The 15,515-nt window shown below is 42.6% G+C and overlaps 2 protein-coding genes across 2 annotated transcripts; one reads left to right on the forward strand and one right to left on the reverse strand.

Annotated features, from left to right (window-relative positions):
- The first annotated feature begins 34 nt into the window (after positions 1-34).
- On the forward strand, positions 35-3,781 carry ATP5MK (ATP synthase membrane subunit k). The gene is made up of 4 exons (XM_051800707.1): positions 35-161; positions 1,844-1,941; positions 2,030-2,125; positions 3,001-3,781. The coding sequence occupies exons 2-3, from the start codon at positions 1,855-1,857 to the stop codon at positions 2,120-2,122; spliced, it is 180 nt and encodes a 59-aa protein (XP_051656667.1). The 5' UTR covers positions 35-161; positions 1,844-1,854; the 3' UTR covers positions 2,123-2,125; positions 3,001-3,781.
- TAF5 (TATA-box binding protein associated factor 5) lies at positions 3,604-15,501 on the reverse strand. Its single transcript, XM_051800690.1, has 11 exons — positions 14,967-15,501; positions 13,582-13,822; positions 12,099-12,414; positions 11,276-11,439; positions 10,671-10,806; positions 10,036-10,156; positions 9,294-9,423; positions 8,112-8,276; positions 7,036-7,213; positions 6,713-6,890; positions 3,604-5,410 (listed from the first exon to the last, which is right to left on the reverse strand). The coding sequence occupies exons 1-11, from the start codon at positions 15,484-15,486 to the stop codon at positions 5,193-5,195; spliced, it is 2,367 nt and encodes a 788-aa protein (XP_051656650.1). The 5' UTR covers positions 15,487-15,501; the 3' UTR covers positions 3,604-5,192.
- Positions 15,502-15,515: the final 14 nt, after the last annotated feature.

Here is a 15,515-nt window from a genome sequence, read left to right on the forward strand (position 1 = left end):
CCCTCAGGAAAAAGGGGGCGGGGACGACCCGCTCCCCGCACGAGCTGCAGCCAATCGGCGCGGGGTGAGGCGGCTGCGCGCGCCTCTCCGCGGCCGCCATCTTGTGGGAGGGCGCAGGCGAAGGGCAGGACGAGGCGGGCACGGCGGCGGCAGCGGCCGAGGTACCGTGGGGCGCGGGGCGCCCCGGGGCTGGGGTCGGTCCGGTCCCGCGGGGCGGGATGGCGGCTCTTCGCAGCACCGGGCCGAGGCTGTTCTCTGGGGCACCCGCGACCTTCGGCGGCTCTGTCCCTCCCTCCATATCGGCGGCGCCGCCTCGTCGCTTCCCGGCCCGAGGCAAATGTGGGGTCGCGGGTGTCGGGGCAGCCGGCGTTGTCAGGGGTCAGGGCAGCAGGGCAAGGGCACCCGGCTCCTCCGGGAAATAGGGCCCGTGTGGTGCTTTCTCACCCTCGAAAGGGCGCAGCGGCGCCTTTCCAGGCTTTTACATCGGTCAGGCAGGAGAAAAGATGACCTTGGCTCTCCAAAGTCTTTCCAGGTCGTGTGCGGCAAACGTTTAGGGGTCTGTTTTATTTAGGTTTTTAGCTATGGCATAGTCAGTCGAGTTACCTTTACCTGGTTATGCGCCAGAAGTAACACTACTGGATTATGTTAGATAAGAGATAGATAATGCATAAGGGCTGTTTTAGTGAGCACAGCATTGGCTGTGTAGTTTCTTGTGTCTTCCTCGGGAGTGCTGGTGACTGCGGCATCTGCCGGGTTTGGCGGGTAAGTGGGGGGTGTGTGATGCTCTTGCGCTGAGTCAGAAAATAAACAAGTGTTTGTCCTATACGTAAAAGTCTCTTAAGAAAAGCATATCTCTAAACATTAACGGGAACGGGTTCCCCTGAGTAGTTATGGAGTCTCCATCTCTGAAGATGCTAAAAGCCTGACTGTATGTGTTCCTGGGTGACCTGCTGTAGACTGTGCAATCTGCAGAGGTGCCAACCTGAACGTGCCAGTGAACCTGCAATTTGCTGCTGCTGCAGCCACACCAGCCTTTTGTGTTTCTGAACTTCTTAGAGCAGATCTGAAACTTTAGTCCAGACACGGATAAAATACAAAAGTCTGCCCTCCTCTTAGTGGTTCTGGTGTTCCTGTGAAAGCACTTCTAAGGCTCTGTAGTTGGCTTAAGTAATTTTCTGATCTGAAAAGTAACTGGGGGAAAAAAATGTTTTTATGCTGGGATGGGTAAGTAAGATGCAATAGAAGTGCGCAACTGAGAGCAGAGCAGTTCTTGTTAACAATCCTTGCATTCTGCTTTGGTGTAAAAGTTGCAAAATGGCATTTTGAATCACAAAACAGAGTAGTGGTCTATCCTGCATCTTGTTATCAAGTTTTTGAGTATGTAATTGAAGCTGTTTCTTAGCTGAACTAGTGAAGAATTGATCTTAGTTGAGTATTGCAGATTCCAGAACAGTTGGTAGAAATTTATCTGAGTTCAATGGTTGGTAGGCGGGACTGGCAAGTCTCTTCTTTATAAGTGCTTTGAGGAATTTTCCCTTTTATAATCATCATCCTGGCTTTTTTTTCATGTTTAAACTTGATTGAATGAACTCTGAAAATCATAAATGTTCTTCCTTTCAGAACCTCTCATTTGCTTATCTGCTCGTGTCAGCTGTTTTGTACCTCAAAATACAGTGCTCTGGATGTGCCTGCTCCTTTATGTGTGTCCCCTGCTTGTTGAGTGTCCTGAAAGCAGGTTTAGTAGCTGACAGTGGAAAGGGGAAGCTCAGTGTAGAGATGGATTTGATTTTCCTATCCTGTCCAACTGACTTAAATTAATTGACTGTCCTGTATTGCTTGTTAGGACAAGCAGCCATGGCTGGCCATGACTCAGGATCTCAACACCAGTTCACTGGATTTCAGAAGTACTTTAATTCCTATACCATCATAGGCAGAAGGAATGTATGTATATGTACATTAAGTTTTGTAGTCTAGTATAATGGTGTTTTCTGGGATTTAGACTGAAACTAAATTTAACTTTGTTTTCCAGTATGTAATAGCAACGTACTCAGCTGTTGCACTCATCGCCCTGTATTTCAAGTTTAGGCCTAAGAAGCAAACTCCTGCTGTGGCAGATAAGTAAATGGTAAGTGGCTGATGTTGTTCCAGGACCAAAATGCTTCAATGCCAGCTCAGGAAGAAGTGATGAAGGACAAGTTGCCAATAAGACAATGCAGTGAGAGAGAGATAAACACAGGCATGTGAACTTTGTATTTATAATTTTAAACCTCAGATAAACTATAGCATCGACTTCTTTGGGGGCATTCTGGATGAAGTGAGCTATTAAAGGGAGTGTAGAAAGTATGGCATACCAGTATGTATCTTTTTCTTCTGACATGGTAGATGGGACTGGGGCAGGATGCAGGGAGGAAGAGTAAGCAAGGAAGAAGGACTGGAAGGATCTTGCATTGAGGCCTGCCTATGACTATTAGGTGCTTCTGGTCTGTGCTTTTGCTGTAAAATAGGGATAACTTGCTTTATAGATTATTGAAATAATAAAGTAGTACTTGAGGACTTACTTCTTGGTTGCATTAGAATTCCAAATAGAGATTAATGCATTCTGTTAAAACCTTTCTTTGAACCAAGTAAAGGAGCACTGTATGATGGAACTGTGTATGTTGCACCCCTCATTATTCAAGGCTCATGCAGAAGTGACTGGACTTGTATAGCAACAACACAGTGTTACAAAATTTTGGAGTCACTTTCAAATACAGGATTTCCACTGAAATGGCATTTTCATGACAAAATGCAAGCTATGGGCTGTCCTCATAGCCTGCAAAAGGGGATATAACACGATAAGCTTGAGCACTGTTGTTGTGTGTTAAGGGGACATCAGTCACTTCTTCCTGAGTGTGCTGAAATCTGTTTGCTCGTAACTAAAATTGTTTGGGCCTGGGGCAGGGGGATTCTCAGTTACCGCCGTGCAAGACTTGCTATGTTTGATCTCTGTTCTCTTGGCAGGTTGCTGGCATGTCTGAACCTCCAATCTATGTCACTGTAACGCAAGCTGATGGCCTGTTCTGCTAATAAAATATAAATAATTACTTGTTTTATTGGAAATATGAAATGGTGCAAAAAAGCTTATGTGTGGCACTTCTCTTTTTTTTTCTTGTCAAAAATAATTATTTGTAGTGGAGATGGAGCAGCTGATCCCTATCACTACTGTTTAGGATGTGTTTCAACAACAGCAAACTTAAGGTGTTCTGAGCTCCCAGCAGTAACCTAGGAAGCGTTCAAGGGCTTTTTTTTTTCTTAAAGCCATTTGTACGTGCTGGCCCTGATGAACAAACCTAGTTTTCCTTTCCTATGAGCATGTTTGCTGCACAGATGGCTTCAGCTGTATTCCATGTTCTGGCTGAATCATGGTAGTTGTAACAGCGTAATAAAGTAGCTAGAACCCACCTTTACAACAATATTTATATGACATGGCTACTCATCAATGTAACCATTTCTGGTTACTTTGTTTCTCTTAGCAGAGTGCTCAGAGTTCCAAGCACTGCTCTTGCTTCCATCACAGCCATCAAGGGAAGAAAGTATCTTTATGTAACATATAGGCACAAGCTATGTGGTTTTAGTATTTATTGTAATATCAAAAGTATAAAACTGTACAAAATACAAAGGCAGAATGTGGCAGTGTTTTCTTTAAGCTGTCAAAAAATTGTACTTAAATCCAACTGGTTATACTGAGAGCTAGGAAATTTTGTTGAGATACCATTAGACAAATAAAATCATAATAATTTAATTTTAACCTTTTTTCTTTAAAGAAAATTTCTAAGTGAGCTTTCTAGTGACTTTTCCACACTTTATTTTGATGTATAATGCCTGCAGAATACGTTTACTCCAAGAGTTAGAGCCAGAGAAGAGATGAGAGAGGAGGTAGTTTTCCATTTACTCGGCCTTAGAAATGACACGTTTTTATTTCCACTAGAGAGCCAGCAGAGTGTTTAAGTGTTCAAGCCCTTCCTGGGAAGTGATGAGGAACACACAACAGATTTCCCTGCATACATCCTGTAAGAGATTGAAAATGAGAACAAACCCACACCACACGGGGCCTGGCCTTTAGTGGTGGCAGTTTCTGTTCAAAATCAGACACTACTCCTCAGTGTTCTGCATGTTTCACTGTTCTTTAGAAATAAACCACTGAGCTTTACTGGTTGCTCAGGAGGACTTGCTGTGGTACAATGCTTTTGTGGGTGGAAACTGTCACTTAAGCAGACAGGCTGGCCTTTCAAAAGCAAACTGATCATACACTTATCCTTTCACTCTGCTATATTGTTTCAATTTCTTAGCTTTCTTACATTTTTTATGTTAAACCTTATGTAGAAAGGACACAGGTTTTTAAAGTTCTTTTAGATCTAATACAAAGTAAAGGGTTTAAGTCCACTTTTTTAATAGTGAGTATTTCAGTTGTGCATCAGTCCCCCTTTTTATTTTCTCATTCAATAAAGTATGAAAGTAAATAAAGTTCACATTGGTTGCTTGTCACACTGACAGTACTGGCTACCTGTGAAAAACAGAGTAACAAGATCTGTGTTTCTGACACCTCAAAAGAGCACAAGAGTTCGAAATCTTTTCAGGACTTAGCACTTGGCTGATAAAACCTGTGCCCAGAGCTTCACGGCTGTTCCATGACCACAAGCATTGGAGTGTCAGAGCGGCTCCGCCCTGGTTGTTGCTGTGATCCTCTCACCAAACCTGCTGCCCAGCACAGGATATAGTGAATCAAATTACAGTCTTCTTTCCTGAAACTGGACAGTTTTTGCTTGTGTTTGAGACTGATGAAACATTTACTAACCATAAATTAAGTGCTTTAAAAAAATCATCAAGGCTGTTAACTTTTCACAAGTTTCAGCAGAGCTCAGTACCATCTCTGAGAGGAGACAGCTCATTTCATATATACATAAATATGTATCAAAAGCACCACGAACAGTTCCTTCTTTTACAGCCATGATGTCTTGTCAATCTCCAGCAGTTTCAAACTGCAGATAAATATGAAACAGCAGAACTGAGAAACGCCGCCTGCATTAATTTACACAGTTCCATTTTCCCTGCAACAGACTCGTGGGGATCCTTCTGTACAAGACATTTCTCCTTGTCTCACATCCTGAGGTCAGTTCTGCAATGCCTTGGCACAGTCCATCTCAGCTCCCACTTTACTGTGAACTGTAGGCTCCCGCAGCCAGCAGCAGGTTCCTGCGTGTGAAATGGAGATGAACAACTGGGGTTGATTTGGTCATGTATGTACCCAGTAACAAGTCCTGTGAGTTTTCAGGCAAGTTTATGTGTCCAGTGGCTGTAGTAAAGTCATCAGTTTCTAAATCTTCAAATGCCTTCACAGCATCCCACAGACGAACTGTGTTATCCATTGAACCTAAAAAGAAAAACCACACAACAGTTTAAAGGTATTTTATTAATAAAATGGTATATAAAAATGTTGCTGGGGAGCATGTTAACAGAACTAAAAGCTCTGAAAGCAAGAGACTATAGCAAGCATCTAACATACTGCATACACACATAAAAGTAACCAGGATTTCAGCTTTCCTGTAGTCTAAGCTGGTGTCCTGTAGACAAAGCAAAAAGAACTGCTCTCAAAACACCTGGGTTTGGATCAAATCACCTACTACTGAAAAAGCAGGACCATCCTGTGGGCTGGTCCTCCTTTTCAGTGGTAGGTGATGTGATCCAATGATCCAATACCAAGTGCAGGTAAAGTTTATGATTTTAAGTCACATAATAAGAGTTTCTTTGTATGGTATAGGGAATACAGTGGAATTTTGCAAGCTCAGTGGCCTGTGCTTTCACTGGAGCACTGGCAGATAAATTGGAATAACCACTAAGCAGGCTGGATCAAACCTGTACCCTATCTGTTTGCTTTCACTCCTGCAGCAGTAGCTCCCAGAGGAATCTCACTGCACTGTATTTAGGAACATATTACTAAACAAATCTAGAATATTCCTAGCCTGGTTTCATGAGGAAATTACCCTCATGTAATTAGTGTCTGTCCATCATTTCTTCAACTTATTGGCTAATTTCAAGCAGTTGACAAAACAGACTAAGTTTCAAATTCATGAAAGAACTACACATTTTTAAAAAAAAGTTCACTGAACACAGACAAAACTTTGTGCCTCCATGAAGGGAAAACTGGCAAAGGAGCTCTAATATATTAGACACCAGAGAACCCATGTAGACAGGAAGGAAACACAAGCAAGCTTCACAAGTTCTGCTGCTCACAGGCCTGTTCATTAATATTATATGCCCATATCTACATCAAAAATCTACCATGAAGAAATAGTAAGGGTGTGGATAACTCATATTCCTTTCTGTCCCTTCCTCTTTCTTTAGTCCTTCTGCATTCCCAGTCCCATCCCATTCCAGTATCCTGCACCTCTCTAGTCCAGCCACTTTTTGTCTGCCCTAGGGTTATTGCAGCAGATTCCACCCCCAACACTGTACAGATTCACAACCTTCACTATCATCTAAGTGCATAACACCTTCAGTTCCTGGAAGGGTGAGGGGTCACATTTCAGTGAAGCCTTTGTACCAGCAGTTTTAAGTTGCTGCTTTTGCTAAGCAATTGATTCTTTGTCTTTCTCAATTTAAGGAACCAATTATGTCATTCCTGTTCAGACTTATGGAACACGATGGAAACTTCACTGTTTCTGGTGAATTTTACCTGATGCTAAAATCTCCCCATCTCTACTGAATCTGAGCGCGTAGATGGTGTCAGTGTGCCCTTTCAATTCGCCAACCATCAAGCCATGTCCGATATCCCATAGCAGAACTCTTCCATCTGTTGCTCCAGTAGCCAGGAATCTTCCATTAGGGGAAAATGCCAATGAATGAATTGGTCCCTAAAATAGACATTGAGGGGCAACCAAACAAGTTAATTAAGTCTACTCACATTCAGTCAGTCACGCTGTGTTTGTTTGAAACAGTATTGTTTAGAATCTCATCACAGAAGTAAAATCTCTTTTACACTGAATGATATGGCTTTACCTTATGTCCAGTGAATATTCTTACACAATTCCCATTCAAAACATCCCAGAGCCGTATAGTCCTGTCTGCTGAGCCTGTGGCAATATAGTTGGAATTCGGATGAAATCGGGTACACGTGACATCAGCAAGATGGCCAGCAAATATCCGTAGTGGCTGATAGTGATCTGTTGCCCACAGACTGAAAAGAAAAGCTTTATTAATAAAAAGAACCCTAAAGAAGTTCAGTACCTGTCCCTGTGGGTGCAGCTCCAGAAGAAGCCACAAATGTGCTCAGAGGGCTGAAGAACCTCTCCTACGAGGAAAGGCTGAGAGAGTTGGGGCTGTTCAGCCTGGAGAAGAGTTTCCTCTGGGGAGACCCTATTGTGGCCCTTCAGTACTTGTAAGAAATGTGAGGACAGACTTTTTATCAGGGCCTGTTGCAACAGGACAAGGGATAACAGTTTTAAACTAAAGGAGGGTAACTTTAGACCAGATAAAAGAAGACATTTTTATAATGAGAGTGGTGAAACACTGGTACAGGTTGCATAGAGACGTGGTGGATGCCCCATCCCTGGAACATTCAAGGTCAGGTTGGACGGGGCTCTGAGCAACCTGATCTTGTTGAACATGTCCCTGCTCATTGCAGGGGAGTTGGACTAGATGACTTTAAAGGTCCCTTCCAACCCAAACTATTCCGTGATTCTATGACCTGTAGCTCAGTGAGAAATAAAAGTAATTATGTAGTGATTTCATACAGGTCATTTCATTAAATTAGCAGGAGATTTTTTTTTTGAAAAATATACCTCAGAAGTGAGAAATAAAGAATATTCTGTCAAGCTGGTAAACAACTGGAAGAGAATACTTCTAATCAGAGGAGTCACATTAGAGGACATCATCTCTTTAGTCATCAGATAATATGATGTGTGTTGAAAAAAAATAGTAAAATTACATTAAAACATTTCTTCAGTATTTTAACTGACATGAAATAAAATTAATTTTCAGTAATAGGGTAGACTAGAGTATATCAGCAAATCACTTTCAGGGTTAATCCACCACAAACTGACCCAGACAAATAAAAAACACATCCAGTTTCTTACCGAGCCACTCTGTCGTGTCCCCCTGACACAAAATAATAACCATAAGGAGAGAACTGTGTATCCCATACTGGATAGTTGTGTCCTTTATATCCCACCAAACATGTGAATGTTTGGAGACTCCACAATCTGACAGTGCCATCCTCAGAACAGGACAACAGATAGTTCCTGTCACAGGAGGAAAGTACAGTGTATTACACATCCAGCTCACACTGGGGCTGTGTAACCATTGCATAAACACTGCAAAATGTCCATGATAAAACTGTCCCCTGAGCAGCACCTGTTTAGCATGTCACACATAAATCAGCATTTTGGTGGGGTAAGCAACAATAACCAATTCAAGCAAAATCCAGTCCTAGGCCCTTATGCAAAAGAGAAGATTGGACACTGATGATTAATTCTATACTGAGGGGAGAGAGAAAAAACCCCCCACACCACAGAGTTGGTCTTTACTCAGGAATTCCAGTTATATGAAAACATTACTAGTAAACTGCTATGCTATGTTACTTTTAAAAAATCTTTTAATGTAACTCTGAACAAAATTTCAGGATTTCTTGAAATAGAAATCATATCGTGTTCACATTCTCAATTAATAATTATAGACTATGAACACATAGTCTATAATGTTCCACTCAAAGTTCACTTATCAGCTGTGTTTCTGTGATGGTTGTTTCCCGACTAGACACAAGCAAAAGCAAAACTTGAGACATTTAAACCTTTTTTCTACTGTCCAGACTCCCATAACTATGTAATGGGTTTAAATCTCTTATTTTAAAGACACTGATACATTTTGAAAATGTCTCAATAGAATATGAGAAATTTGAAGTGTAATGATGTGCTACAGATTCTGGTTTTATATTTTGCAATACTATAAGTTAAATCAGTGCTGCAGTATTTTTCCTCTATCTCAGTTAGTTAAAACCCAGCTTAAACTACAGTTTGCAAAATAGATGGTCTATTTTGCTATCTATGAACCTCCAAAACAGTGCTGGTATTCTCAGCTTCCATTGATTTCAGTAAGAGTTGACAGTGCTCAACACCCTGAGCATTATGAGCACTTGCATAGTTTCTTACAAGCTACATGAACAAGAATTGCTTTAACCTGGAATAAGCTTCATTGAGAGTAGGTTTTCATTCATTAGCATGCAATTAAAACTGAAGACAAGCAAACTAGTTAGCTTTTACCTATCAGGACTGAAGCTGGTGCCATAGACAGGTCCACTGTGACCATATAAAATCTTCAACTCACTTGCTGTTTTCTCATCCATGATCCTCTCCAAGACATCATCCGATTCTTTGTCAATAAGACTGAGGTCTGCAAGATTTCAAAGTTCATGTATCAGAATAACTGTCAGAAGTTCAAAAATAAATGTCATCATGACATCATCTCAGTTAAATATCAAGATTAAGAAATGTTTGCATGGTATCCAGTTTCCACCACAATACATTATAACACAAACAGCAGAATTAAAGAAGCCTAGTTTCCATGAATTTGTGTAGGTGTTGAGCTACAGGACCTTCTCCTCAATCCTTCTCAGTTCCCTCCTATCATGTCCTCCAGGATACCTCTAGTCTCTTGCCTAGATCACCTAAATCTAACTGTCCACTACACCCAGTGGTTACCATCCAGTTAAGAAGCAAGATGGCTAGTTCCACACTAGTTATGGCCAGTTCCATACTAGCTATGGCTAATTCCAAGCTCTGAGCACTGACCACCTCACAGCAGGGGTACATGACCAGATTTCTCATTCCTTTAGAATGTTTCTAATGGTAGTACATAAGATGTAATCATACATCTGTGCACATTTTTTTCTATGAAGTGAAGCATCTAACCACTGAAGACAACTCCCCTGTCACAGATATCTTTCCCTGTTCAGGCAGAACACAGCTGTCACAAGGCATGCATGCTCATACATGTCTTAATTACCTGCTGCTGTTTTCACACTACGTAGCTTTTTTGGAGTCACAGACCACACTCTGACAGTAGAGTCAGCAAAGCCTCCTACAATCATGCTGGAGTCATCTGTAATATCCACTGCAGTCAGACCCTAGACAAAAAATATCCATTTATATTGGTTGCACCTGTCATGATGCATTTCAAGTACTACGAAATCCTAAGAACTAATAAAAAGGTAATTCAACTTATTTACAAAAAATAGATGGAATTATTCTAGGATAAACATAAACACATGTGAATTCTTGCCCTATTAAAAATAAAGCTCTATGTATGAAGCACAGTCAACAACAACAAATAGTAACTGCCTTCCAGTATTCTGGTGCCAAACACCTACTGCATTCTGTAGGATACACTTAAGGCCCCACAGGAAAAGTGAAAGAAGGAATTATGGCAAAATCCAAGCAAAACCAAGGACCATGGAAATTTTATAGTTTAAGGAGTCTTTAAAGAGAATTTTGAACATTTTGGAACATAAACTTTGCAATGCCTATTCCAAATACTCCAATAACCCTTGCCAACACCGTTATGTCTTCTTTCTTTTTTAAGAGTAATGTTCATAATTTTGATTCCCTTTTCCATATTATCCAAACTCTTCTTTCACCAACCTGGTAAGCATTAAGGAATGTGTAGAAACAGATGGAGGGCAGGCACTCTGGGCCAAGACGCACACGCCTTGCAGCTTCCTTCATATTCATTACTTTATCCAGCTTGTCAGAGTCTTTCAGTTCAGGCAGAGGAATTCTACACAAGAAGCACATGTTTTTACAAAATAAAAGCACCTTCCTTATTATTAATCCAAACAAATACTGTGAAACCTTCACATGCAACCCTATACCTCAATATTCAAATAAGAAACAAGAATTAGAAAAAATGAAAGATTATGTAGAAGACTAACTGATGAGAGAGCAAGCCAGTAGCTTCAGGAATTTCAGACAGGCAGAGGAACAAGATAATTAATAAATTGATTATGACCTGAAAAGATTAGTGGGTAACTAAGTAAAACTTTATCAAGGGAAATCTAGATTGACTTGAAGGGCAATGACAGAGGGTTATATGCTAAGGTTTCCATTACCTCCCTTAGAAGTCTTATGGCTAAAGCTGTGTACAGCTGAAATAGCCAACTGCTAAAAATGCCATGTGAACAGCAACGCAGACTTGGCACAACAAGCCTGGATTTTAAAGGCTTCCCTATGCATCATGTCCTTGGTACCTGTTTTGGGGAGGAGCATTAGGGTCCTGCTTTTTACTTTTTGACCCTACATTATCTTTTTTAGGTTTTTTCTTCTTTGGCTTTCCTTCCTCATTTTCTCCTTCTTCATCTTCATCATCCAAAGGCACATCAAACTCTGGTTCTTTCAATAAGCCAAAGAAAACCTACAAGCCAATAAAACACACAAGACAAAACAGTAATTGCTGTTCTTACCAAAAACTAATTTTTTAATGGCAACTTTTCAGTGTAAAAGTCCAAGCAATAGAGCTGCCCCTTTAAAACTTCTGTTTAATATTACCACATATGTTACTGCTCAGCCCATAACAAATGTAGTACATGTTTTTCTGGTTTACTTAGCAACTGATCTGGACAACTATAAGTTCTTCCACCATCTCTTAGCCCTTCCTTAAGGTGGAATCCCTACACCTTACCTAATTTATTTGTATAGTACTGTGGTATTACACAAACAGCCCTTGCAGTAACAACCGGTGGCAAGTAAAAATTACATCTGTTGTACAAAAGAGGAAGCCAAATAGTCAAGTGTCCACTTTAAAACTCCAGAGTAATTAATGAATTGGTTTATTTCAGTGGGCTGGACACAAGGTTGTCTCTCAAAAGGTTCAGCAGTTTCTTCCACCAAAGAGTGACATACCTTGATCTCTCTATTCCTGTCAACAACTATTTGTACAGTTCACTTCCTTTGTTCAGTTCATGCTGTCTTTTAAGATCTCAAGCTACAATTGTCAGTCTATACTATGGGATCTCCCTAAAAAACTAGGGAAATTTGTTTAATTATAGAAGTGCAAAAATCTTTGCCTCCTACCTTTGCTTTATTAGCCTCTCGTTTTGCCTCCCCAGCCAAGCTTCCAACCATAGCATCTATCTGTTGTTTGCTGCGAGGCATTCCATCAAAGATATCAATGTAAAGATGCTCCTGAACAATGTTCCAGATCTGATTGTTCTGCTTTTCCTGAAGATGCCTCTTCAAGAGTTGGTAAGAGTCACGGGAAATACGCAGCACAAACTTGCTTGTTCGGAAATCCAGCATGGTCTCATTACCTTTCATGTGCTCTTTTTTGGTTAAGCTAGACAGTACCCGCAGGTCATCCTGGTAATAGCACTCCTGATCCCCATGGAACCTATTGAAACAATTTAACAAAGGTTTATTAGGAAAACATTATCTTCTAAGGGCACACTTATTTACATTGCTTGAACATAAAACATATCTGTAAGGACCATTTGGAAGCTACTGACTACATATGGGATTATTCTTCTGATGAAATTAAATTCATCCAGGGGAAGATACACCAGTGATTTACTCTGCATAGCAAGAGCATTCAGCAGTTAAAAAACAAGATGAAGAGAATACACAAATGGAACCTCTCAGGATGTCATACACCCAAAGGGTTCTTGCCTGAAGTAAATAGTTACGCTTACATGTTTATTTCCAGAAATTAAACCCTAATTTGTGGTACCATATAGTACAGGGCATTTTTTATTACACAGGACTACTTGGATGCCTTTATGTCTGATTCATTATATGAATATATACATTTCACAGTCTACGTGTTTCTCACTCTCCACTTGCATTATCTAATACCTAACATATGTTTAGAATTTTCCATTTTTACTCAACTTGTTATAAAATAGTTGTGGCAAGGGGCATTTTAACTATTTATCGTTACAGAACCATTTTTGCTGATCATGTGGAGGGAGACGCAGTTATCCTTTTGGATTGAAGTATTTCATAACTGGTCTGAATCCAAAAAACAAATTAAATTTAATTTTATTTTCAATTAATAAACAAATGAAACATAGCAAGAGCGCAGACAATTATAGATTAGCCATAAATTAACATCTTTAATCTCATTTGAAGAATTTCAATGTACATGCTATGATATTAGCAAATACTTAGAGTGTAAATTACTTTGGCATCTCAGTGCAATTTTCAAGTGCTAAAAAACGACCCCACAATCTTTCCCTAAAGATGAAACACCTCTTCATTGATACTTCTGCAGCAAGGAGCCCATCAGCACACCATAAACATGGTTCAAAATCTGCCAATGGACAGTTCAAAAGCATGTAGTCTGCACATGCAGACTACAGGAGACTGGAAAACAATTTAAGAACAGTTACTGCAATCCATGATGGCATCATTACTTCAGATTTCAAATCTCTTCAACTTTAAATAAGAAAAATAATATGGACATATGTATATGTATACAAACCTATGCTACTGTAGCTCACAGGTTTAACCAAAGCAGCAAACACAAAATAACACGAATGCACAAACGAAAATGAATTACCTTTCAAAAAAAGACTTTGCCTCACTCTCGTGTTGATTGTAGACCAATTCCAAGTACATGTGCACAAAGAGAGGATAAAACAGCTGAGACAACTCTGCTCGATGACAGTCCAGGGAGCACTCAATGAAGTGTTTCAACCCGCTGTAGTACTCCTCGTACAGCGTCGGGTCCCCTTGCTGGTTGTAGGCCGACAGCACTGCGCTCACATCTGGCTGATCCTCCACAACCACGGCACCTCCGACTGCAAAACCATCAGCAAACAACAAGAGCTTGTCAGCCTGGAAGAGCTGGTGAGCAAACAGTGGCCACAACCCGCTGGTCAGGTGAGGCAACAAGCAAAACACGCCGTGTGATTGTTCAGCACCAAGTCTAAACCACAGAGGTGAAAGGGTGGTGGCACTTTACAGTCCAGCAGCCGATTTTCCCGGCACCTCCAGCAGCTTTTTGGGCTTTTCCTGCCAACAGCTGCCTGTAAGGTATCTAACCCAGTGCCTAATTCAGCCAGTATTATACATATAAAGGAAGAAGCCACTAACATTATAAGTTATCTTTACCACTAGGGCTAGAAACTCTCAAACGAGGAGCAGAATGTAAGACATACCCACTATAGTTATTTTGCATCCAGTAAAAAAGCAATTTAAGTTCATTAAGTGAACAATTCACTAAGAGCACCTCGCAACTGTCACAGAACAGGGACACTTCTAACATTCCCACAGCTCTGTTCTACGCAGCAGTCGTTACACACTTTCATTGTCTTGTCTTTTACATAAAAACAATCGTATTAGGTGGTGGCAGGAACAAGCTGACTTTATGCTGTACATTCACTGGAACTCAGACTGTCAGTTCCTGAAATTTCATTATACTATTCTGTAAAGCTGCCTCACGGAACCCCTTGATTAACAACACTCAGAAATTAATTATCCAAAGGACATCTCAGGTACCCAGCAACTCGATCCAGAAATGCAGAATGCCTCATCCACAAGCACCTTATGCTTCCATCAAAATGCAGCCTGTACATCAGACCTCCATTCTCATCCCTGCTAACTACAATGGAAATCGAGAGTCTCCTGCTACTCTGTTAGTCGAAATGGGACACAAAGATAAGGGGAAGCACCTCTCACTTCGACAGTGCTCCCTTCAAACACGACAGACACCCTTGGTCCCTTGCTCCAGGAGATCCGGACTTCTCCACGGATATCATGGGAAATGACACACACAGGGACCTCCCAGAAGTCCAGGGTAGACTCTCGGGGGCATGACCTGACACCGACCCTCGTGTTCCAGCACCACGGGGAAACCCCGAGGCTGCGAGCGGCACACTGGCCCCCTCTCCCAGGGGTCCCGCCGGGAGGAGGCACCGACCCCGCAGCGGCCGCGGGCCCCACCTTTCCCCGGCGGCACGGCGGCAACTGCGGCCACCCCGGGGCTGGAAGTCGCGACAGTGGCGACGCTGCCTCCGATGGCGATGGCGGCAGCGCCGGTGCCCCGGCCGAGCAGCGCCTCTCCGGAGTCCGCGTCGCTGCCGGAGCCCCCCAGGAGCCCGGCGCTGGCGGGGCTGAGCGCGGCGGAGCCCAGGTCGTCGCCGAGCAGGCGGGCTTCGCGGCGCAGGATCTCCTCGGACTCGCGGAGGTTGCTGCGCCGCAGGAACTGCAGCACGGCCACGAGCGTCTGCCGGTCCAGCGCCGCCGGGGAGGCGGCCGGGCCCGGCGCCGCGGGCTTCGCGGGTGCCGCATCCCCAGCGCCCGCCGCTACCTCTCCCTCCGCCGCGGCGGCCATGGCGGCGGCGGGAGCGGCGGCGGGAGCGGCGGTGGCGGTAGGCACCGCGGGCGGCGGCGGCGGCGTCCCCGCCTCGGGGTCCGGCTGCGCCGCCGCCACCTCCGCCGGCTCCTCATGCAGCGCCGCCATCTTGCGCCGCCGCGGCCGCCGCCACGCGC

Source organism: Manacus candei, unplaced genomic scaffold, assembly GCF_025592945.1.
Source record: "Manacus candei isolate 608988 ecotype Guabito, Panama unplaced genomic scaffold, ASM2559294v1 h1tg000050l, whole genome shotgun sequence".
NCBI lineage: Eukaryota > Metazoa > Chordata > Aves > Passeriformes > Pipridae > Manacus > Manacus candei.